Here is a 25,181-nt window from a genome sequence, read left to right as displayed (position 1 = left end):
ACAGGTTTAGGAAATTAGGCAAGAGATGAGAAGTCAGATCATCTTTGATTTCTAGCAAGTGCAGACTTTCCTCCCTTTTTTACTTATAGTGGTCCAGCCATCCTAACTGTACCCACCTCTCATGAGAAGACACTTTTTAACTTCTATTAGGGGTCAGATCTCGAACTATTTCCAGCTAAACAGGGGTATAGAAATATGGCAGTTAAAGAGCCTTTCCCAAAGAGGAGAACTATTCTAAAGGACCCCAAAAATGTATTGCTATAGTGCAGGAAGATAAAATGTTGGGGAGAAAAAATAAAAGTAAGGAGTAAGCACACAGCTAACGGGTCATCTTCAGGGTTGTTCTTCCTGTGGACTTCCAGGCCTTGGGGAGCATTTGAGGGAACCCAGGCAGAAGGAGCTGGATTGTCTCAAGACCATCTGAGCATGAGCTGACTGAGGTTTTCTTCCAAAACTGCTCATTGAATGGCACAAGAGTGTCTAACATGGCCTGAATCTGTTTATGTGTGGCTTGTAAAACAGATGAGATATTTGCAGAGTTATCAGGAGCATATACACAACATTTAACCTTGATAATGGTGCATATACATGATTTTGTATAATAGCCTTCCAGAGTATACCTTTTTAATTTGTCCTGGGGGTAGCCAGGGCCAATGGTTGGTACCATAGAGCCATTGGTGCTATAAAGGGTTGTACAAATGTATTTTTGGCCTCAGGACTTATTTAATGATGTCCTGGTACAAGTTAGAAAAGATTTACCATTGTTCCCAGTATGAGGAAGTCTTCTCAATTAAACAACCCTTGGTCAGAGTCATCCATATTTATATTTTAGGTTTGAAAATAACCATTTTGAATCTATGGCTGCTTTTCCTTATTATAGAATTAGAACTACTAGAGATGGGGACAACATGTCTTAAGCCTTGTTTGTTTTCCCTCTTGGATATCCAGGCCATTTTGTGTCTGGAGGGAGCACGTTCTAAGGAGTCCTACCTGTCCTTTGGCTCTTAACATTCTTTCCACCACCTCTTCCACAATGGACCCTGAGTCTTGGAAGGTGTGATAGAGGTGTTTCAGTGCTGAGCACTCCTGTCACTTCTCACCACTATGGTACCTTCTGAGTGATCCTAGAGGTCACTGCCACTTGAAAAGAGAAGCTTCTCCAACCAAAAGTGAGAGTAGCATTAATATATGGGTATGAACATTAAGAAAAGTATTTACTGGGCAGTTTGGTGAGCATAATAATATGCATTTAGCCAGGTACCAGCAGGTGTTACACCCCTAGGGCTCATGACTTTCCCCTCTTGGAAAGTTCTTGTGTTACATAATAAGCTGTTCATATATTTGAGGTATCCCTTTATCTTTGCTTATAAATTTCTCTCTGGGTGTTTAAGACCAAGCATATAACCAAAATTTAATCAAGAATTGATTTTAGAGCCAGGTGTGGTGGTGCACGCCTTTAATCCCAGCACTCGGGAGGCAGAGGTAGGAGGATCACTGTGAGTTTGAGGCCACCCTAAGACTACAGCATGAATTCCAGGTCAGCCTGGGCTAGAGCGAGACACTACCTCAAAAAAAAAAAAAAAGAAGTGATTTTGGAGGTCACTAATGGCTCTCCAAAGGAGACTTTAGAGACCCAGGAATAACCCTACCACTTCTCCAGTACTGGTGCTGTTTGTTAGGATGAGTCAGGGCCATGCTGGCCAAGTAGTTCTCCCTTCTTTGGGAAGCCAGGAGGACTGATTTGTCTTTAGTTGTGACTCTCCTGTTGCAGATTATACACTGATTGTTGTTGTTGTTTCTGCATCTCCGTATCCTCCCTGATCAGGAAAACAGGTGACTTACCAGAGAACCAGTGTAAAAGTGTCGCATCATCTCCAGTGGTCCCATGACCTGGGAGCAGGGCCTTTTTAACTCCAGTGAATCCATTTGGCTTTGGCTTCTACATAGGTGATTAACACACTTAGACAAGTTACATCAACCTAGATGTATGTACATATAGAGCATATGTGATTACTGAAGCAGATCTAGTTAAAGAATGGCGCAACAGTTTAAAGTCATTTGGTCCAACCTTTTTAAGTTTAGTTGTCCTGTGACAGCAAAGGCCTTATCTGAAACACAGAAAGTAGGCACATCTAGCTGGGCTTGGTGGTGTATGCCTTAATCCCGGCACTTGGGAGGCAGGAGTAGGAGAATCACTGTGAATTCGAGGCCACCCTGAGACTACATAGTGAATACCAGGTCAGCCTGGGCCTAGAGTGAGACTCTACCTCCAAAAACAACAACAAAAATTTTTAAAAAGAAAGTAGGCACATCTTATCCTTTAAATATCTAGTAGCTATAAATATAGGCAGAAACTATTACCAGTCTTGAACATAATAAACATCTAAATTAATTAATGTAACCTAGAAGTTGTCAGCAAAAAGACAAGACAGTATAAAGTCTTGGTACCTGTGTTTGAAAACATCTTTGATTAGTCCAGATTCCTGTATGGGTACCAATTACCCAGGGAAGGTTGAAAACAGAACCACAGAGCTTGAAATTATTTCTCTCAGATGAGGACCATTGTTTGAACATGAGGCCAAACCCTAAAGTAGGGAATATGTCTTAAGAGTTAATTTTGTTATAAGTACTGGACTTAGAAATGAGACAGTTACTTTACATATAATAGAGCAGAATCTGGTCATTGTTGAGCCAAAACAATTAAGCTCTAATACAACCCTTGACAAATCTATTTTGAAAGAGAAAACATTTGACAACCAGTGTTTTTAGCTTAATCTTGGATAGTAATTAATCTTACCTATAATAGGTATTTTTATTAATGTAAAACAATTTTGTCTTACCCATCACTTAAAATTGATAAAGCTTAAGCAAGCTATCCCAACATATTTTACCTACAGGAGGATAAAGGTTATAGTGACTAAAATTAGATCACTTAAGCCTAAGTGATTAAACCTGGTGACGACTTGCTAGAATTAGCATCAGTAAAACAGGAACTATCTTTAAAGTCATAATGTCTTTAGGTATGAGTTCCTCATCTCTGCAAATTAAATACTTACATGTGAACCTTTATCTTAAGACTCACTTTCTTCAATAGTTAAAACTTGGGCAAATGGAGAAACCTAATTTATTTTATTGAGAGCCTTAAAGCCAGTTTTTCTAACCCTTAAACCATAACAAATTAGCCTCGGTGAGCTGTTAATGAGTAAATCCTTAACCATAAGACTTATTTTCTACACTAGTTAAAACCTTGACAAGTAGAGGAAGCTAATTTACCAAGATTCTTAAAGCCAGTTTTTTTTTTTTTAATTTATTTATTTATTTATTTGAGAGCGTCAGACTCAGAGAGAAAGACAGATAGAGGGAGAGAGAGAGAATGGGTGCGCCAGGGCTTCCAGCCACTGCAAACGAACTCCAGACACGTGCACCCCTTGTGTATCTGGCTAACGTGGGACCTGGGGAACCGAGCCTTGAACCGGGGTCCTTAGGCTTCACAGGCAAGCGCTTAACCGCTAAGCCATCTCTCCAGCCCAAAGCCAGTTTTTATATCCCTTAAACCATCAACAAATTGATGTTGTGAACTGCTGGACTCAGTTTCTTTACTGTTAAAACCTTGGACTTAAGTAAACATTTTAGATTTTATCCAGTTAAATGTTTCAGTGAGAAGCCCTTCCCTGAATAACCTTTATTACTGTTAAGATCTGGTGACATCTATCCTTTTTCTTTTATCTCCCTTTCTGGCCCCCCTTTTTTTCTTGGCTTCCTGATTATAATAGATGGAATTTGCCACCTGGAGTAACATTTGTAAGCTCTTATCTGGTTCAGCTACCAATTTTTGTAATTTTTTACAAATATCAGGTGCTGACTGAGGAAAAAATTTATCTTTAAGAAGAATTTCCTCCTCACAGGTATCTGAAGTTACATTAGCATGTCTTCTAATTGTCCCATTAAGTCTAGGTGCCTCTGGGAGGAAGGAAGGTCCAGGACAGGATTCCCGTGCCCATCCTACCCGGTCAGCCCACAAGCCCGAGTGCCCCCGGCGCTCCCCCAGCCCTGCGTGTGTCTTACACCGCGGCATATGAGCAGTGCCACTGGCAAGATGGGCCCAAGTGGGAAGACCTCACGCATTTACTCCTGTCTTAGCAGCCTAAATGCCCTTTTGGGGTTAGGCTTTTCTGGGGCTGCTTTCCCTGCTCTGTGGGAGCCTGGGATATGGGTCCCCCCATTTTTGAATATTTCAGAATTGTTTAGGGACTAAAGTATATCATTTTAAAGGTAATCTCTGGTTTGTTACCTTAAATGTAAGGATCTTAATCTGTGTTGGTAATAAAGAGAGTTAGGTGAGAGAGACCACTTACTTGGTGCCTTTTGATGCCTTTTTATCATATCTGTTTCTACCCTATTATACATTTTAGGTAAGTCTGATGCTTCTAACCTGATCAAATACCTTGACTTGGTTTATCCATATGACCTTTTTGTCTAGTGAGAAATTTCATCTGACAGGTCTTCAAAAGAAAGGAACTATAGGGCTGGAGAGATGGCTTAGCAGTTAAGGCACTTGCCTGTAAAGCCTAAGGACTTATGTTCAACTCTCCAGGTCCCACATAAGCCAGACACAAGGTAGCATATGCCCACTAGGTGGCACACGCATCTGGAGTTCTATTACACTGGCTGGAGGCCCTGGAATGCCAATCTCCTCCCTCTGTCCCCCCCCCCCACATGCACCAAAAAAGAACATGAGGGAACTATAAAGAGAACCAAAGTTACATGCTGTTTGTCGTTCTTGTTACCTTGCCAGAGACAGTTGGCCATTTTGTCTCTGGACAGGGTCTGCAGGACACATGGCTTACCTGCTCGGGGTCTGAGATAAAGGGGTGCCGTGCCTTTTCCCAGAGTCCAGACTGCCATGACTTTGAATGGCCTATAACAGTGAGCAAGAGCAAAAGGACAAAAAAACTAAGCATCCTGGCATTTCTTGTCTTATTTTGAAATTGCTTATTTGTTTTTACCTAGGGAATTTATTTTACCCAATTTAATACACAAGGTGATAGGTGTCTAACCTGGTTAGACCTCCAAAGAATGTGAATTACATTTTGACGCACCCAGGACAGGACATCACCTGTGTCTAATATAAGCTGAATTTAGATTAAGTCTGTGTCCCTATATAAAAAGTTTAGAACATCCTTAAGAGTCTGTAAACTGTTGAAAAATCATTAATTTTAGGCTTGGTGTCTGTGTTTAGCCTGAAAAAGAGCCTTTTGTTCTTTATAAAAGGAAATGAATTTTAAGACAAAATTTGGTCTTTTTAGATCTGCTATATCCTTTCTACATATACCTTCATCTACATATTTTAACATTCTGATTTAAAATCCACTCAAGAAAAGGCGTTTATTTATTTTTTGTTTTGTTTTTTCAAAGTGGGGTCTTGCTCCAGCCCAGGCTGACCTGGAACTCACTGTGTAGTCTCAGGCTAGCCTCAGACTCAATGACAATCCTCCTACCTCTGCCTCCTGAGTGCTGGGATTAAAGGTGTGCACCACCATACCCAGCTTTTTTAAAAAAAGTATTTTTAACAAGCATTCTATGTCCAGCATTGAAAGGTTACTTCCCAGTTCCTTTAGTCATCTCATCTCAGCCAATAATTAGCCATCCTTGTTATAAGACTTAAGAGAAACTGCACCAAATTGATTAATCTTATACCCACTGACAAGAGGAGAAAGCAACTCCGTTTCCCCACAAGTGGAAAGAAGCAGTAGAAATATCCCAAGTCATACAGGAAATGTAATTGTTATATTATGGGAGAAAATCTTCCCCATTTTCTTCCATAATATAATAATCATAAGTTTTCTTCTCAAGATTGTCCCATTGGAGTTGCCAACTGTAACGTGGTGCTAAGGGTCCAGAAAAGTCCTTGAATCCCAAACCCTAGGTTCGTTTGTAATAAGAAGACAGAGAAGGATAATTATTAAAATATTATATTTACTTAGGGAAGTACAGAGCCAACGAAAGGCACCTGCATGGGTAGAGATCCCACATGGAGGACCTGGAAAAATGCTCCTGCCTGGGGAGCTGGAGGGGATAAAGAACCCATGTGGAAAGTAAGGGCTGGGGGCCCTTCTGGCTGGACCTGGGTGGAGCCAGCCCAGGCCCAGTAGAGGGGAAACTCACCTACAGCTGGAAGTTCCCAAGTGGTCAGAGTAGCATTACGTCTTAAATTACATATCTGGATTACAAGTTTATAGATGAAGCTTTTATATTTTAAATGAAGATTGAGGTCACATTTGAATCGAGTATAATTAACCAACATGTTTAGATCTGTGAAAAAAATATTTTTGGAAAATAAAATTTTCTGATCTTTTTTTTTCTTGCTAGGCCTGGGATAATCATCTGAGAAGAAATAGATCAATTGTTGTGGACTTGTTCCATGGGCAGCTGCGATCCCAAGTCAAATGCAAGACATGTGGGCATATAAGTGTCCGATTTGACCCCTTCAATTTTTTATCTTTACCACTACCAATGGACAGTTACATGCATTTAGAAATAACAGGTGGGTCACAGTTCTGGAAAACTGATTCAGTTTTCTTTTACCTTACTCAGGCAGCCTCAATGTATAATTAAAGTTTATTTTTATTTTTTAATTTTTTTTAGAGACAGAGAATTGGCACACCAGGGCCTTAGCTACTAAAATCAAACCCCAGACAATTGTACCACCTACTGGGCATGTGCAACTGCTAAGCCATCTCTCTAGCCCTAAAGTTGTTTTCTGGTTTTGGCTGCTTCTTCTTCTTCTTTTTTTTTTTTTTTTTTTTTTTTTTTTTTTTTTGCCACTAACTGTAGTCTAAGACTGGCCTCAAGCTCACAGTGATTCTCCTCTACCTTTGCCTAGGATGATTAAAGGTGGGTGACACCATCTTGAAGTTATTTATTTACAGTGACTTCTAAAAGATTAGTGGTTGGACTTAGAAAGAAAGATGGTGTAGTAGTTAAAAAGCACTTGCTGTGCAAACCTGATGAGCAGAGCTTGGATCCTCAGAATCCATGTCAAGTCAGACAGTAGTAGCATACCCATCTATAATCCTAGCACAACTACCAGAGTCAGGAGAACCCCAAATCTTATGGCCAGCTGGTCCTGCATTTGCTGCAGCAAAGCAACAATAGAAACATTGTCTCAAACAAGGTAGAAAGCGAGGACTGACAAACCAGTTTTTAAAAACATAAGGATATGAAGTTAATGTGTTATTATAACCTAGCTATGCATTCAGGCATGGTTTCAGGTCTGAAAGATTTGTAACATGGGCCCATTTTTGTGCTCATTAATGCTTTTTTTTTAAAATTCCAAACATGCCAGAAACTCTTGGAAAACCTTTTAAAGATATTCACACTTCTGTACCAGATGAACATCAAAAAATCCATTTTAAGCCTGGTGTGATGGCACACGCTTTTAATCCCAGCACTCAGGGGGATCACTGTGAGTTCAAGGCCATACTGACAATATACGGTGAATTCCAGGTTATCAGCCTGAGCTAGAGGGAGACCCTGCCTTGAAGGAAAAAAAAATAGTTTTAACATTTATATATAAAATAAAATTCTAGGTTGAAATATTTACTTTTTTTTTTTTTTTTTTTTTTTGGTTTTTTGAGGTAAGGTCTTACTCTAGCTCATGCTGACCTGGAATTCACTCAGTATCAGGATGGTCTCGAACTCATGGAGATCTTCCTATCTCTGCCTCCCAAGTGCTGAGATTAAAGGCATGTGCCATCATGCCCAGCCTGAAATGTTTATGTTTTGCAAGTCAGCTACATCTGTTTTCAGTGTCTTAAGACTTTTACTTTATCCTTCTTTTTACTAATAAAATATCTTTTCTCTTCACTAGTAATTAAATTAGATGGCACTACCCCTATACGATATGGACTGAGACTGAACATGGATGAAAAATACACAGGTTTAAAACAGCAGCTAAGTGACCTCTGTGGACTTAAATCAGAACAGATCCTCCTTGCAGAAGTACATGGTTCCAACATAAAGGTAATTTTAACAGCTCTTTCTAGGAAACTGATTCAGTTCCTCAAAGATCACAGGATTTTTTTGTTTGTTCTGCTTTATTGTTTTTATTATTTTTCTTATTTGCAAGCAGCAAAAGATGGAGAGAAGCGAGGCAGACAGAGAAAATCGGTACGTCAGGGCCTCCAGCCACTGCAAATGAATTCCAGATGCATGTGCCACTATGTGCATCTGGCTATACATGGGTACTGGAGAGCCAAACCCAGGTCCTTAGGCTTTGCAGGTGAGCACTTTAACACTGAGCCATCTCGCCAGCTCCCCAAAGATCACAGCTTCCTGTTTGTTTGTTTGCTTATTTGGTTCTTTTGAGGTAGGGTCTCATTCTAGCCCAGGCTGACCTGGAGTCACTGTGTAGTCTCAAACTCACAGTGATCCTACCACCTCTGCCTCCCTAGTCCTGGGATTAAAGGCCTGTGCCACCACACCCAGCTAAAGGTCACAGTTTTTTCAGTGATTATTCATTATGTTAAATGACCAAGGGAGAAACATAACAAAGAGAGAAACACTCTTCCTCTCCCCAGTTTTTTTGCTAAGAAACTTAGAGTAGCAACAATGATGGTGGCATTTTTAAGGAAGAAAGAACAAATAATCTAACTGTGTCACAATAGTCTAAGTTTGTTCTAGCAGCTGTCATTAGAATTCTTTCTAGGTAATTTTCTATACATGTGACTAGCACACCTTCCCTATGGGAGGCTTTTGCATGAGTCTGTCTTAATCAACCACAGATTGAAAGCATTCAGAAACTAAAATATTGTATCTAGGACTGAAGAGATGAGTCAAAGGTTAAAGGTGTTTACTTGCAAAGCCTGAAAGCCTGATGGCCCAGGTTCAGTTACATCGTACTCATGTAAAGTCAGATATACAAAGTGGCACATGTATTTGGAGTTTGTTTGCAATGCAGGGAGCCCTGGAGTATTCATACTCACTGTCTTTCTGCCTGCCTTTCTCTCTCTCTCTCTCTAAAACAAATTAAACATTTTTTTCAAAACGCAGGGGCTAGAGAGAGGGCTCAGTGGTTAAGTGCTTGCCTGCAAAGCCTAACAACCCAGGTTTGATTCTCTAGTACTCCCATAAAACCATATGCACAAAGCAACATGGGTATCTGGTGTTGATTTGCAGTGGCTAGAGGCCCTGGTACACCCATTCATTCTTTCTCTTTCTCTCTTTCTTTCCTTGCAAATAAATACGCACGCACGTGTGGCCAGCATCTAAACTGAATATGTACAGACATTTTCCTTGTAATTATTCTCTAAACAGTATCTAGCAATGGTTTATATGACATTTTCATTGTATTGTGTATTATAAGTAGAGATAATATAAAGTATGATGGAAGATTGGCATAGATTATATACAAAACATAATATTCTATAAAGGACTGGCATCCACAGATGTTGCTGTCTGCAGAGAGTCCCAGAACCAGTGCTCTAAAGATACTGAAAGACGGAGCTGGGTGCTTTAATCCCAGCACTTGGTAGGCTGAGATAGGAGGATTGCTGCAAGTTCAAGGCCAGCCTGGGACTGGTCAGCCTAGGCTAGCTAGAGTAAGACATTGCCTTGAAAAAATTTAAAAAAAAAATAATGAAGGATGACTATGTTTTACCTTTCAAAAGTGCTGGGAGGGGCTGGAGAGATGGCTTAGCAGTTAAGGCACTTGCCTGTAAAGCAACTCCCCATGCCCCATGTAAGCTGGATGCACAAGGTAGCACAGGCATGTGGAATTTGTTTGCAATGGCTAGAGGCCTTGGCATGCCAATTCTATTTCTTTCCCTCCCTCTGTCTTTCTCTCTCCCTCCCTCCCTCCCTCTTTCTGTCTTACACAAATAAATAAAAATAATTTTTTAAAGTGCTGAGAAATTAGGGAATAAAATTGAACTCACCTCCCTCCTACCTCAGTCTCTCAAGTAGCTATGATGATAGGTTCCTACCATCTTTAGGCTTCTAAACAAAGCCCTACCTCATTAGCATTTTTTCATATTAAATGTAAAGAGATCTCTCTGAGGGTTTGTGGTTCAGAAGGTAGTTGGGGAAAAAAAAGACAGAACTTAAATCAGTCATCCACAGCATACTTCCTTCCTGTGCAAAGGGTTTTTTTTTTCCTCTGGGAAGGAGGTGAATTTTCAGTTATTTTATCTAGCATTCATCTTTTAGTTAGTCAAAAAAAGATTATTTGGGGCTGGCAAAATGGCTCAGAGGTTAAGGTGCTTGCTTACAAAGCCTAAAGACCCAAGTTTGATTCCCTTCCTCAGTACCCATGTAAAGCCAGATATACAAAGTGGCACCTGCATCTGGAGTTTGTAATAGCTAGAGGCCCTGTAATGCCTATTTTCTCTCTCTCTCTCTCTCTCTCTCTCTTTCTCCTTGTAAGTAAACTTACAAAAAAATTCATAAGCCTATTTTACTGATAGAAACTTCTAAAACATGTTCCTTAAATATAATGTCAAACAGATAATTTTTCCATTTTATATAAAACCAGCTTTTCCTTCTCATCTTGCTTTCTTTTTTTTTTCTGTAGAATTTCCCTCAGGACAACCAGAAAGTTCGACTCTCAGTGAGTGGATTTTTATGTGCATTTGAAGTTCCCATTCCTGCATCTCCAGATTCAGCTTCTAGTCCTACTCAGACAGGTAAGATAAAGTTGGAGCTCCTTGTCATGATCTTAGCTTGAAGGATCAGTGCAAGGGTTGTTACCTTTTTATATGTGTTGTGCTGGAAATATCAGAACACAAGAATTTTTTGGTTTTTTTCAATGTAGGGTCTTATTCTTGCCCATGCTGACCTGGAACTCACTATGTAGTCTCAGGATGGCCTGAAACTCATGGCGATCCTCCTGTGTCTGCCTCCCAAGCAAGTGCTGGGATTAAAGGTATGCGCCATTATGCCGGCCAGAACACAAGAATGTTTGAGGGCTGGGAAATCAGCTGGGTAGATAAAGCACTTGCTGCTCAAGCCTGAGTACCCAAGTTTCTACCTCTGTGTAAAAAAAGCCGGAAGCCATGTTGAGTGAGGTGGAAGGCAGAGACAGAATTTCCTGGAGACGTGCAGAGCAGCTCTCCTGGCAAGCACAGCCGTGACCAGCAGTGAGAGATCTGCCTCTAACAGATGGGGGTCCTCTGACCTCCACACACACACGGTGGCCCTTGTATGACCACCCTCACACACATAGGAATTTTTGAGCCCAGAAGAAATTGTTCTTTTAACTTGAGATTTTTGGAAGAATTCTAATAATCATTTGACTCAAAGTCTCCCTCTTGCAGGTAAAAAAGCTAGCATTCAGGGGGACAAGGTAGGAGGATCGCCATAAGTTTGAGGCCAGTCTGGGCTACACAGTGCTCAGCCTGGGCTAGAGTAGAACCCTGCCTCAGAGTGGGGGGGAGCTAAGTTGGTAGTTATTAGGTAGTATAATGCCATTGGCATTTACATCTCCTGTTTTTGTTCCTTTATTTTTTCCAAAGTAGGCTCTCACTCATAGGGATCCTCCTCCCTCTGCCTCCCAAGTGCTGGGATTAAAGGTATGCACCACTATGTTCACATACGGTCAGCTCACTTTTTTTTTCTTTCTTTCTTTTTTTGGATTTTGGTTTTTCAAGGTAGGATCTCGCTCTAGCCCAGGCTGACCTGGAATTCACTATGTAGTCCCTTAGGGTGACCTTGAACTCATGGCATTCTCCCATCTCTGCTTTCTGAGTGCTGGGATCAAAGGCATGTGCCACCACACGGGGCCTTGTTTCTTTTTTTGAGGTTGGGTCTCCTCTAGCCCAGGCTGACCTGGAATTTACTATGTAGTCTCAGGGTGGCCTCAAACTCACAGCAATCCTCCTACCTCTACCTCCCCAGTGCTAGGATTAAAGGTGTGCACCACCTTCTCTCTCTCTCTCTCTTTTTTAATGGCCACATAGCAACAAATGATACAAAAGAAACATACTACCAAACATGTAAACAATGAATATAGCTGAATAGGAATTTGTTTACCCTACTGCTTGATTCTGCATGTGGTTTAAAGTGGTCACTCAGTAAGTCCTTCTGGCTGCTTACACTGGGCTTTGTCTTTTGTTGTGCTCTACCGTTATGTCCTCAGCCCTTGGTTTTTGTTTTGTGCGTGGTGTGCATGCATGTGTATGGGTTCATGTGTTTGGGCACATGTACACTAGTTTGCACATGCATGTACAGACAAGAGTATAATCTTGGGTGTCATTTCTCAGGTACAATGTCCACCTTTTTTGAGACAGTCTGTCATTGTCATGAAGCTCATCAATTAGGCTAGACTGGCTAGCCAGAGAGTTCCAGGGATTTGCCTGTGTCTGCCTCCCCAGCCCTGGGATTACATTACAGGTGTATGCCACCCCTGCCTTCCCTTCTGCCCTCCCCACCCCAGGATCTTACACAGATACTGGGGATCCTCATGCTTATGAGGCGAGCACTTCACCAGTCGTGCTCTCTCTCTAGTGCCAGCCCTTGTTTTTTGATGTTTTTGTTTGTTTGTTTGGTTTTTGGTTTTTTGAGGTAAGGTCTCACTCTAGCCCAGGCTGACCTGGAATTCACTACGTAGTCTCAGGGTGGCCTTGAACTCATGGTGATGCTCCTGCCTCCCAAGTGCTGGGATTAACCATGTGAGCTACCACACCCAGCTACGGCCCTTGGTTTTTTGAGATAGCACCATGCAGTGTAGCTCAGGTTGGCTATGATTACTACTATGTAATACAGGCCATCCTTGAACTCATTATCCTTCTGCCTCTGCTGGCATTACAGAAGTAACACTACCATGCTCAAGGTATTTTTCCTCATACAGCTTATAATTAGGTTTAATTCTCCTGACATAAACAACTTCTTAGAAAATGAAGTTTCTCTTGGCATAATAACACCATAGTACTGTTAGGTAATTGGTAGATGATTTAATGTTGCTCTCTATTTGGAATATTTCTGTCTTGTAGAACCCTACAGTGATGAAAACTATCATGTTTGTCCTTCACTACAGGATACCTCAGTTACATAGGCTAATGAGTATTTGAAATGTGTCAAAATTTCCTTGGTTCCTTTTTATTTTCCCTTGAGGCAGTCTCATTCTAGCCCAGAATGAGTTGAAATTCATTCTGTAGCATCAGGCTGGCCTGGAACTCATGGTAATCCTCTTCCTAGCCTCTCAAGTGCTAGGATTAAAGGTGTATGCCACCACATCCACCCAGCCTTCTTTTTTTTTTTTTTTTTTTTTTTTATGTTGTTGTTTCGTTGTTTGTTGTTGTTTTTCAAGGTAGGGTCTTGCTCTAGCCAACCTAGATCTCACTCTAGTCTCAGGCTATCCTTGAACTCACAGTGATCCTCCTACCTCTGTCTAGGATTAAAGGCATGTTCCACCATGCCCAGCCTTAATTTCTTTTTTAATATTTAAGATCCTAATTTTTTTTCCAAGGTAGGGTCTTGCTCTATCCCAGGCTTTTTTGGAAATTTTTTTGGAATTTACTATGTACTCTCAGGGTATCCTTGAACTTACAGCGATCCTCCTACCTCTGCCTCCTGAGTGCAAGGATTAACGGTGTGTACCACCATACCTGGCTTTAAAATCTTTTTTGAGAGGGCAGGGAGAGGAGGAGGGAGAATATGGGCGGACTCCAGATGCATGCACCACTTTGTGCATCTGGCCTGTGGGAACTGGAATCAAACCCAGACTGGCAAGCTTTGTAAGTAAGTGCCTTTAATTGTTGTGCCATTTCCTTAGCTCTGTGTCTTGATCTTTATTTAAAAGCAACATCAGACATGGTGACACGTGCCTTTGATCACAGCATTCAGGAGGCAGAGGTAGGAGGATCACTGTGAGTTCAAGGCCAGCCAGAGAGTACATAGTAAATTCCAGGTCAGCCTGGGCTAGAGTGAGACCCTACCTTGAAAAACAACAACAAAAGCAACATATGGTTAGAGACCAAATTTGATAGAGCATTTGAGAGGAATGGGAAATTTAGAGGACAGAAAAGAGAACACAAGTGGTAGAGCTGTTTGTGTGTCACATGATGGCCATATAAATTTCTGCAAAAATCCTACTTAACAAACTCCACATTCCCTTTTTTTGCCATTGAATCACTAGTGTTAGTTATGCAAGTCAATTCTAAATTTAAAATCTTTCAGTAAATCTAAAATTGTTACTTGGTCTATGATTTTTCTCCTGCCTCGTGTTAAGAGGGAGTGTGCTATCAGTGGTCCAGATCCTCAGAATACTTGAGAAAAGCACACAGGTGAAGATAGTACAGTTTATGATATTATACATGCCTTTGGATTTGTAGATTGCTCCTCTTCTCCATCTTCAAATGGAATATTCACCCTGACTACCAATGGGGACCTGCATCGACCAATATTCATTCCCAATGGAATGCCAAACACTGTTGTACCATGTGGAACTGAGAAGAACTTCACAAATGGAATGGTGAATGGTCATACACCATCTGTTTCTGAAAAGTCCTTTATAGGCTACATCATTGCTGTCCACCGAAAAATGGTTAGTTAAATGTCAGGCAACTTCCTGTTGGTCTTGTCCCTGTTTGTGAAATGCAGTCATTTCTTGTCATTACAGTACCTTCATTATATTGTGTATGCTAATACAAATGTTTGGAGCCAAAATTTAATATCATATGTGATGGCCAGTGTATGAAATGGCATTCCTCACTTGAGTGTCAAGAGACAGCACAGCACTTGGTGGGTGAAACATGCCTGTAATCGTAGCACAGGAGGATCATGAGCGGGAAGCCAGCCTGAAACGCATAGCAAGTTCCAGCACCTGGGCTATCTAGCAAGATCCTTTTTCAAACAAAAAAGAACCAGTTGAATAGCCAGTGGTTGCAAGTACTACTTTTGAAATTTGTCTTACATGTATTAAAGGGATGTAAATCTTTGCCATAATAATGGAGGTTTGTTGGAGGTTTTGTTGATGTCCTTGGCTGTGTGTGTGTGTGTGTGTGTGTGTGTGTGTGTGTGTGTGTGTGTGTTTTGGAGGACACAAAACTGTCCTTGACAAGCTTTTTATACTTCTTCCCCTGATAGATAAATACCTTTCATTGCAGGATAACATCTTGATTTAAAAAAAAAAAAAAAAGATTTGAAAGCTAGTCTGTACGTGTTAAAGAAATACTAGTTGCGGAGCCAGGTGGGGTGTCGCACACCTGTATTCCCAGCACTCAGGAGGCTGAGGTACAAGTATCACTGTGAGTTCAAGGCTACAGAGTGACTTACAGGTCAGCGCGGACTAGAGTGAGACCCTACCTCAAAAAAAAGCTTTCCAAATAGTCAATAATCATATGAAAAAATGATTAACCACAGAAGTAGTCCAGAAAATCTGAATTAAAACCACATTATGGGGCCAGGGGTGGTAGCATAGTCCTGTAATCTCAGAACTCAGAAGGCTGAGGCAGGAGGATTGCAAGTTTGAGACCCTGTTTCAAATTCAAAATCAGGCTGGGCATGGTGGTGCATGCCTTTAATCCCAGTACTTGGGAGGCAGAGGTAGGAGGAACACCATGAGTTTGAGGCCACCCTGGAACTAGAGTGAATTCCAGGTCAGCCTGGTCTAACGCGAGACTCCATCTTGAAACCCCCCCCCAAAAAAAAAGAGAGAGAGAGAAAAACATTATGATGCTAGACATGATGGTGTATATCTGTCATCCTAACATTTGAGAGACTCTTGTAGAAAGATCATGCTTTCCATGCTGTGATAGCACTTCTGCCAACATGGTGAACGTCCCTAAAACTTGCCAGACTTTCTGCGAGAAGCACGGCAAGCACCAGCCCCGCAAAGTGACCCGGTACAAGAAGGGAAAGGACTCTCTGTATGCCCAGGGAAAGTGGAGTTAGGACAGGAAGCAGAGTGGCTACGGTGGGCAGACTGAGCCCATATTCCAGAAAAAGCTGAGAGTACGAAGAAGTCTGTGCTGAGGCTTGAGTGTGTTGAGCCTAACTGCAGATGTTAGGGAATGCTGGCTAGTCAGAGAGCAAGCACTTTGAACTGGGAAGAGATGAGAAGGGCCAGCTTGTCTAGTTCTAAGCCAGTGTTGCTACAAAGACAACAGAGTAAGATTATATTCACTTAGAAAGAAAAGGAGAGGGGAGGGGAGGGGAGGGGAGGGGAGGGGAGGGGAGGGGAGGGGAGGGGAGGAGAGGAGAGGAGAGGAGAGGAGAGGAGAGGAGAGGAGAGGAGAGGAGAGGAGAGGAGAGGAGAGGAGAGGAGAGGGAGAGAGAAAGGGAGAGGAAAGGAAGGAAAGGAAGAAAGAGGCAAGCTAGTTAAGTAAGAATAATGGGAACCAAGAACACTGAGAAGAAAGTAACACTGCTGCTTTGGAAAGTCATTTTCTAGTTCAAGCTAACTAGCTTTTGCCCCCTCCCCCCATACACACCGCTTAGTATCCACCTAGCAGATATATGTGCTAGGAAATATATATAAGACTTTTTGATAGCAACATTGCTAATTGTAGCTCAACCTGTAAACAAAGCATTAAGTGTCCATTAGTGGTAGGAAGCAACAAGACGTTAACAGTTAACATATATTCATAAAATATGATATAGGAATGAAAATTAATAGATTTTTTAAAAGTTTAATCAGCATGAATGAATCTTATAAACATTGGTGGAGAGACTAAGAGTTATTAATTCTTTTTACAAATAACCTTAAAAACAAAGTGATATTTACTGTCAATGCATAGGATATAAAACTGAAAAGAAAGGCAAGCAGTTATAAATATTCAGAATAACCACCTTTGAAGGAATGGGAGAGTTTGTGGTTTGGAAGAAGCAAAAGCCTTTGGGAGTGCAAGCAGTATTTTTCCTGAATTCAGTGGCAGGAAGACAACTGCTTATTTTGTCGTCGTTCTCTAAGATGTACTATGTTTCTTCTCAGAATTAGAAGTCTTTGACTTAAAAGTAAGTTTCTAGTCACATGGATGATGTTTTGTGGTCCTTTCTAGATAGGGTAATGTGTGGGGGCATGAAAGAATTAGGGGCGCATCTGTGACTTAGAGTTGTTAAGCATAGCTCCAACAAGTCCTGTCACCCAAGTGATTAGGTGGTTCTGCATTTCCCATCTCTTTCTCTTTTTACTAAACACCATCACATCCTATGCATATTAAGCACTGTGATCTACTTTGGTTTTTCAAGGTAGGGTCTCACTATAGCCCAGGCTGACCTGGAATTCACTCTGTAGTCTCAGGGTTGCCTCAAACTCACAGCAATCCTCCTACCTCTTTCTGCCTTCCAAATGCTGGGATTGATAGATATATATTTAGAAAGCAACTTCTTATCCTAGTATGGTGGTGTATGCCTATAATCCCAGCACTTTGGAGGTGAAAGCAGGTGACTACAGAACAAGTTGGAGGCCAGGCTAGACTCCATGACACTCTGTCTCAAGAATACCAAAGGAGGAAAAGAAAAATCTGTCTTTAGTTATTGTGCATATGTAATACCGTAAGCAGTGCTTCACAAGTGCTGAAGCACTATGTATAGGATTTTGTAACTACATTGAACCATAAACTCATTGTTTTGGCTAGTCTCATTTTCAGTTTTCTTTCATTGCCATCATTCAGACTCTTTTGATGTCATGGTACTTTGAAAGTAATTAATTTTTCTTCCATACTTTTCTGCAAAGTAGTTACAGAAGAGGAATAGACAAGGCAACATAGGTGAGGATATTGAGAGCGGTGAATGCAAAAATAGGAAGGCATATGATGAATTTAGTTTTTTCTTTTTTTCATTTGTTTGTTTGCAAGCAGAGAGAGATAGAAGAGAGACAGAGAGAATGGATGCACCAGAGTCTCCAGTCACTGTACATGAACTCCACTTTGTGCATCTAGCTTTACGTGGGTACTAGGGAATTGAACCCGGCTTGTTAGGCTTTGCAGCCAACTGCCTTAACTGTTGAGCCATCTCTCCAGCCCCAAATTTAGGTGGGGTTTTTTGTTTGTTTGTTTCGTTTTGTTTTTGCAAGCAGAGAGAGGTAGAAGAGAGACAGAGAGAATGGGTGCACCAGGACCTCCAGCACTGCAAACAAACTCCAGATACATGTGCCACTTTGTGCTTAAACGTGGGTACTGGGGAATCAAATCCTGGTCCTTAGGCTTTGCAACTAGACACCTTAAACTGCTAAACCATTTCTCCATTTCTGAATTAAGGTTTTTTTGTTGTTAATTTTATGGGGTTTGGTTGTTGGTATTTTTGTTTGTTTGTTTTTGTCTTTTCAAGAATCTCACTGGGATTCACTATGTAGTCTCAGGCTGGCCTCAAATTTACAGTGATCCTCCTACTTCTGCCTCCCAAGTGCTGGGATTAAAAGCATGTGCCACCACTCCCAACAAATTTAGTCTTTTTTTTTTTTTTTTTTGAGGTAGGGTCTCACTCTGGTCCAGGCTGACCTGGAATTAACTCTGTAGTCTCAGGGTGGCCTTGAACTCACGGCGATCCTCCTACCTCTGCCTCCCGAGTGCTGGGATTAAAGGCGTGCGCCACCACGCCCGGCTGGAAAATTTAGTCTTTTAAAAGAAGAAGGAGGAGGTCCGAGAAGTCAGAAAGACTGAAACCTGAAGAAAGGTTGGTGATGTAATCAACATGGATGTTTCTTTCTAGAACTTGAGCAAATAGTCTTTTCAGTTGAAAAAATTGTGGGCTGGAGAGAAGACTCAGCAATTAAAGGCACTTGCTTGCAAAGTCTGGTGACCTGGGTTTGATTTCCCAGTACCCATACAAAGCCAGATGTACAAAGTGGCACATGTGCCTGTAGTGGGTTTGCAGTGGCAACAGACTCTGGCCTGCCTAATCTCATTCATTCATATTCTTTTTTATATAAATTTTAAAAATTATTTATTTATTTGAGAGAATAGGCATGCCAAGGTGTCTAGCCACTGTAGACGAACTCCAGATGCATGCTCCACTCTGTGCATCTGGCTTATGTGGGTACTAGGGAATCAAACCTGGGTCCTTTAGGCTTCACAGGCAAATGCCTTAAGCACTAAGCCATCTCTACAGCCCTCATTCATGTTCTTTTCCTCCCTCCCTTCTCCCCTCATCCCCTCATATAAATAAAAGTATTTTAAGAAAACATTGTTAGGTGAGGACAAAAGAAAATCTCTGGCACTGTTTATGGGAGAAACTGAACAGGTATGAGCCCTAAAACATTGGGAAAATTTGCCTGTAAGATGAAAATTGTGTGGGCTTCACTAAGGTTTTGTTGTTGTTTGGTTTAAGTTGTTTGTCTGTTTTAGATAGTGGGTCATGTAGTCCAGTTCAGCCTCAAACTTAATAGATAGCTGAGGATGATCACAAACTCCTGATCCTCCTGTCTTCACTGTATAAGCACATGCCACCACACCTAACCTTAACTAAGTTTCTTAATTTAAGGAAAATTTGTTAGCTGGGCATGGTGGTTTACTCCTTTAATCCCAGCACCCTGAAGGCTAAGGTAGTAGGATTACCATGAGTTCCAGGCCACCCTGAGACTACGTAGTGAATTCCAGGTCAGCCTGGGCTAGCATGAAACCCTACCTCAAAAAAAAAAAAAAAAAAAGTACTGTTTTTTGGAGACAAGGCCTCCTGTATACCAGTCTGGCCTCAAACTTGCAGTGATAACCAGTGCTGGACTTGAATTCCTGATCCTCCTGTCTCCACCTCTCACCTGAAGGGATTGAAGGCATGTGCACCCTGCTACAACAGCTTTTTTATAATCTTTAACTTCTACTAATCATTCTCTTATTCTAACTTTTATTAAGCAGGCTTTTCTGGTCTAATTCTTTGTGATAGTCTTTATATTACTTTGAGGATCTGCAATCTGAAAATTTCTGCAGTAGGGAGATTATCCTGTAACATTAATGGAAATATTTCCAACTATGGGGGGAAAGTCCAAACTCTGAAATATTTTTGTCCCTTACCCTGAGCTTTTTGGAGAAATCTCATATATATAAGCATACTGTACAAATCTCTTTAGCCTACTGAAAACAGATGTTCTTAAATTTAACCTTACTTTAAAAAAATTTTAATATTTATTCATTGATTCATTTGAAGGAAGGGGAGAGAGAGAGAATTGGGCATGCCAGGGCCTCTAGTCACTTCAGATGAACTCCAGACACATGCACCACCTTATGCATCTGGCTTATTTGGATACTGAAAAATCAAACTTAGGTCCTTGGGCTTCACAGGCAAGTGCCTTAACCACTGAGCCATCTCGATAGCCCCCAACCTTACTTTTTTTTGTATTTTTAAAATTTGTTTGAGAGAATATGTGTGCACCAGGGCCTCCAGCTGCTGCAAACAAACTCCAGGCACCACCTTGTGCATCTGACTTACGTGGGTCCTGGGGGATTAAATCTGAGCTTTGGCTTTGCAGGCAAATGCCTTAACCACTAACAAACTCTAACCTTAACCTTACTTTAAAAAAATTTATTTTATCCGGGTGCACGCCTTTAATCCCAGCACTCGGGAGGCAGAGGTAGGCGGATCACCATGAGTTTGAGGCCACCCTGAGACTCCATAGTGAATTCTAGGTCAGCCTGGGCTACAGTGAGACCCTACCTTGAAAAAAAATTATTTATTTATAAGGAGAGAAGGAAAATGAGAATGTGTATGCCAAGGCCTCTGCCACTTTGTGCATCTGGCTTCTTATGTGGGTATTAAGGAATTGAACTGGGGCCCTGGGGCCAGTAGGCTTTGCAAGCAGGTGCCTTTAACCTTGGAGCTATCTCTTCAGCACCTACCCCCAACTTTTTTTTTTTTTTTTTTTTTTTGAGGTAGGGTCTCATTTTAGCCCAGGCTGATCTGAATTCACATTGTAGTTCCAGACTGGCTCTGAACTCAATGATCCTTCTACCTCAGCCTCTCAAGTGCTAGGATTAAAGGTGTGCACCACCATTCCGGGCCCCTTGCTTTTATTCTATCATGTATTTAGAAAATTAAAAGACCTACCAGTCATGGTGGTACATGCCTTTAAGCCATTTACTAAGGAGTTGAAGACAGATGGATCAGGAGATCAGGGTGATCACTGGTAACCTATTGTGTTGGAAGCCAGATGGGGCTACAAGAGATTCAGTCTCTAAAAAAGAAAATAATGCTGGGCATGGTGGCTCATGTCTTTAATCCCAGCACTTGGGAGGCAGAGGTAGGAGAATTACGGTGAGTTTGAGGCCACCTGAGACTACATAGTGAATTCCTTGTCAGCTTGAGCTAGGATACCCTAACAAAGAGAGAGCAAGAATAATAAATAAGCAAATAGACCAAGTCACTCACTTGTTTTTAGGAAGGCTGATGTATTGTTATGAAACTGAATGACTAAGTTTTACAAGTTTCTAAAATTTTGAGAAATGCTTCTGTCAATGGCTAATTCTTAGAAATTTGCATTTTGAGGATGTTTGTTTTGTTTCAAAAAAAATAACAGGATGTGAGGGCGGATCTGGTTGCGACATCTGTCACCCCATTGATTGCCAGGGTTGATTTGGCTGATCTGGCTGGCTAGGCGGGTTTCCCCTTCCTCCCTCACTGCTCCATGTGCTTCCCTCCCAAAGTTGCATGCTTGGTCGAAGAGGATGACCTTCCCCAAATAGAGGAGGACTGGTCTTTAATCAGGGGTATACGAGTAGCTGCGCTCCCCTGCTAGAGCCTCCAAACAAGCTCTCAAAAAAAAAAATTAACAGAGCTGGTCATGGTGACTTACACCTATAACTTCAGAGTTTGGAAGGCTGGGACCATAGGAGCATCATGAGTTCAAAGCCTGCCTGGCCTACAAAATGAGACTGTTTCTCAGAAAACAAAAAAGAAAGCTGAGCCTTTGACTCACACTTGCAATTCCAGCACATGGAAAGCTAAAGCAGGTGGATCACTTTGAATCCATCAGCATTATGGGCTATAGAGTATGACATTATCTTAAAAACAAAAAATTTAAAAAAAAAACTTTTACATATAAGGAAGCATTTATTTGAGGTTTAACATGTGTTGCAGTCCGGTTCGCATTGCTGGTAGAAATCACCCAACCAAGAGCAGCTTTTAGGAAAAAGAGGTTTATTTTGGCTTACAGGCTTGAGGGGAAGCTCCACAATGGCAGGGGAAAACAATGGCATGAGCAGAGGGTGGACATCACCCCCTGGCCAACAGAAAGTGGACCACAGCAACAGGAGGGTGTGCCAAACACTGGCAAAGGGAAACTGGCTATAACACCCATAAGCCCACCCCCAACAATACACTCCCTCCAGGAGGTGTTAATTCCCAAATCTCCATCAGCTATGAACCTAGCATTCAGATCACCTAAGTTTATGGGGGACACCTGAATCAAACCACCACATTCGCCTCTGTCCCCATAAACTGATAACCATACATGATGTAAAATGCAATGCATTCATCCAACGTTAAAAGTCCCATCGTTTTTTTTTTTTTTATCAATTCCAATGATGTTCATACATCCCCATAGTCCAAGATCTAACTGAGCCATAATACCAAAACATAACCTCAAAAAAACCCATAATATCACAGAATAAATATTCACACTGCAAAAGATGGCATTGGGCATAGCAAAGAAATATTCAACTAATACAAGATTTAAAACAGCCAGGGCAAACATCAAACACTGTAATTTTAAGTCCAACAACTCTAGCCAGTGACACATCTCCAAGTCCAATAATTCTAACCAGCAACAAATCTCTGGCATTCCAATTCTGCCCCTCCAGCTAGGCTACTCGCAGTCCTGGAAATCGGGGCCAGCAGCTCCTGAGCAGCCATCTCATGGTCCTGGTATCTCCATTGGGTCTCCACTGCAAGCCACGGTTCATCCTCATGGCCCCATGGGGTCTCCATGCAGGCATCCAACAAGCCTGCTTCACATTGCCAATGGCCATTTCCAAAACATAAGACCGTGTTGCAAACTCAGTGACCCTCTTTCCAGCATTTCTTATGCTCCACAATACCAGGTAGGGTGCCAGTTTGTTAATCCAGGGGGGAATAAAGCAGACTTTGAAGAACAGGACACTCCTTGAGCACTCAGTCCCCTTCAAAAGAGTCGACATTCTTCCTGTTGCCCCAGCGCAGGTCAACTAGACCAGTCTCAAAGGTTGTAATCTCTCAGTTGCAGCTGAACGGGCAACAGTTCACCCAAAGACTGCCATATCCCTCTGCACATACCAGTTCATTTCTACGCAAAGCAACCCTGCACAGCTTCTTAGGACACGGGCATAACAGCAAGCGTCCCACACAAACTGCCAGCCCAGTCCAAGCAAAGCTCTTTCTCACCCTCATAAGCCAAACTTCACAGTCCATAATAGTTCTTGCTGCATTCAGGCCTTTCAACTCTGACCAGAATAGTCCATCAAGCTGTACTTACAGCACTGCAAGGCATCTCTTAGGCCAAGGTTTCAAATCCTCCCACATTCCTCGTGAAAATCAGCTCCAAAAGGTCAAAGCCACACAGTCAGTTGTCTAGCAGCAATCCCACTCCTTGGTACTCCTTGTTGTTGCAGTCCAGTTTGCATTGCTGGTAGAAATCACCCAACCGACAGCAGCTTCTGGGAAAAAGAGATTTATTTTGGCTCACAGGCTCAAGGGGAAGCTCCATTATGGCAGGGGGAAACGATAGCATGAGCAGAGGGTGGACATCACCCCCTGGCCAACATAAGGTGGACAATAGCAACAGGAGAGTGTGCCAAACACTGGCATGGGGAAACTGGCTATAACACCCATAAGCCTGCCCCCAACAATACACTCCCTCCAGGAAGCATTAATTCCCAAATCTCCATCAGCTGGGAACCTAGCATTCAGAACACCTAATTTTATGGGGGACACCTGAACCAAACCACCACAACATGAAATCATACAAACAAAATTTGTAGGACTGAGAGTGATGTCACACTCCTATAATCCCAGCACTTGGGACATGGAGACAGGAGGATCAGAAGTTTGAGGAAAACCTAGGTTGCATAATGGACCCTGCCTTTAAAAAAAATTAAAATAAAAAGCAACCAAAATAAAATTTGTGTGAATACAGATCTACATTGAATCATCATGAAATGCCAAAGGACAAAGTCCAAACAAAACTGACTGGTAACTATGTACAGTTTGAATTATTTATGTCTTATACTCTTCATACCCTTGGGGTTTTATTTGGTTGGTTGGTTTATGGTTTGGGGATTCTTGTTTTGCTTTTTGTTTTTGAGGTAGGGTCTCACTCTAGCCCAGGCTGATCTGGAACTTACTCTGTAGTCCCAGGCTTCCCTTGAACTCAGTGATCCTCCCACCTCTGCCACCCAAGTGCTGGGATTAAAGGCATGTGTCACCACACCTTTCCAGGACCCAGATAAGCCAGATGCACAAGGGGGTGCATGCATCTGGAGTTTGTTTGCAGTGGCTAGAGACCCTGGTGGGCCCATTCTCTATCTCCCCCAAATAATCTGTATATGTATATAGTGTGTGTGTGTGTGTGTGTGTAACACACACACATATATATGAAACAAACTTGAATTTGGAAACTGAAATCTTACTTGGATAGATAATTCTGACATTGGCAATATCTTCAAACCTTTCAATGGTTCCACTTCAAACAACCATTCTCTTCCTAGTAAAAGATGGTTCCAAGCTGAAGAGATGGCTCAGCAGTTAGGAGCACTTCCTGAGCAAACATGAGGGCCTGAGGAGACCTGAAACACCACTGAGTTCAGTCACGAGTACCCACATAAACAGTTAGGTGTGGCCAGGCACATCTGTAACCCCATTCCTATAGGGAAGCAGAGATCTGAGAATTGCTGGAGCTCACTAAAAAGTTGCAAGCTTCAGGATCAGAAAGACTCCCAGTTCAAGTAAGGACCAGGTATGAAGTGATGGAGCAAAGTACCCACTCTAGCCACTGTAGATGAGAGCACCTTGCCACAAGCAAGTGCATGTGGTGCTGCATGGGCACATACATGAGCATAACACACACACACACACACACACACACACACACACACACACACAAGCAAAAGATTCCATGGATAAAGAATGGAATAAAAGCCGGGCGTGGTAGCGCATGCCTTTAATCCTAGCACTCGGGAGGCAGAGGTAGGAGGATTGCCGTGAGTTCAAGGCCACCCTGAAACTCCATAGTGAATTCCAGGTCAGCCTGGGCTAGAGTGAAACCCTACCTCGAAAAACCAAAA

General features: G+C 41.9%; 1 protein-coding gene and 1 pseudogene across 2 annotated transcripts in view; both read left to right on the top strand.

Moving 5' to 3' along the window:
• Usp32 (ubiquitin specific peptidase 32) overlaps positions 1–25,181 on the top strand; it is a 203,785-nt gene that overhangs the window by 146,294 nt on the left and 32,310 nt on the right. For both annotated transcript variants that reach the window (XM_045158505.1, XM_045158504.1), the window contains exons 23-26: positions 6,370–6,544; positions 7,871–8,022; positions 10,571–10,682; positions 14,328–14,539. In XM_045158505.1, coding sequence (XP_045014440.1) covers positions 6,370–6,544; positions 7,871–8,022; positions 10,571–10,682; positions 14,328–14,539 — 651 coding nt within the window. The remainder of the gene's footprint in view (positions 1–6,369; positions 6,545–7,870; positions 8,023–10,570; positions 10,683–14,327; positions 14,540–25,181) is intronic.
• Positions 15,766–16,072, top strand: LOC105944492 (annotated as a pseudogene).

The sequence above is a fragment of the Jaculus jaculus genome, chromosome 9 (assembly GCF_020740685.1).
Source record: "Jaculus jaculus isolate mJacJac1 chromosome 9, mJacJac1.mat.Y.cur, whole genome shotgun sequence".
Taxonomy (NCBI): domain Eukaryota; kingdom Metazoa; phylum Chordata; class Mammalia; order Rodentia; family Dipodidae; genus Jaculus; species Jaculus jaculus.
This window is presented reverse-complemented; position numbering and strand designations above follow the sequence as displayed.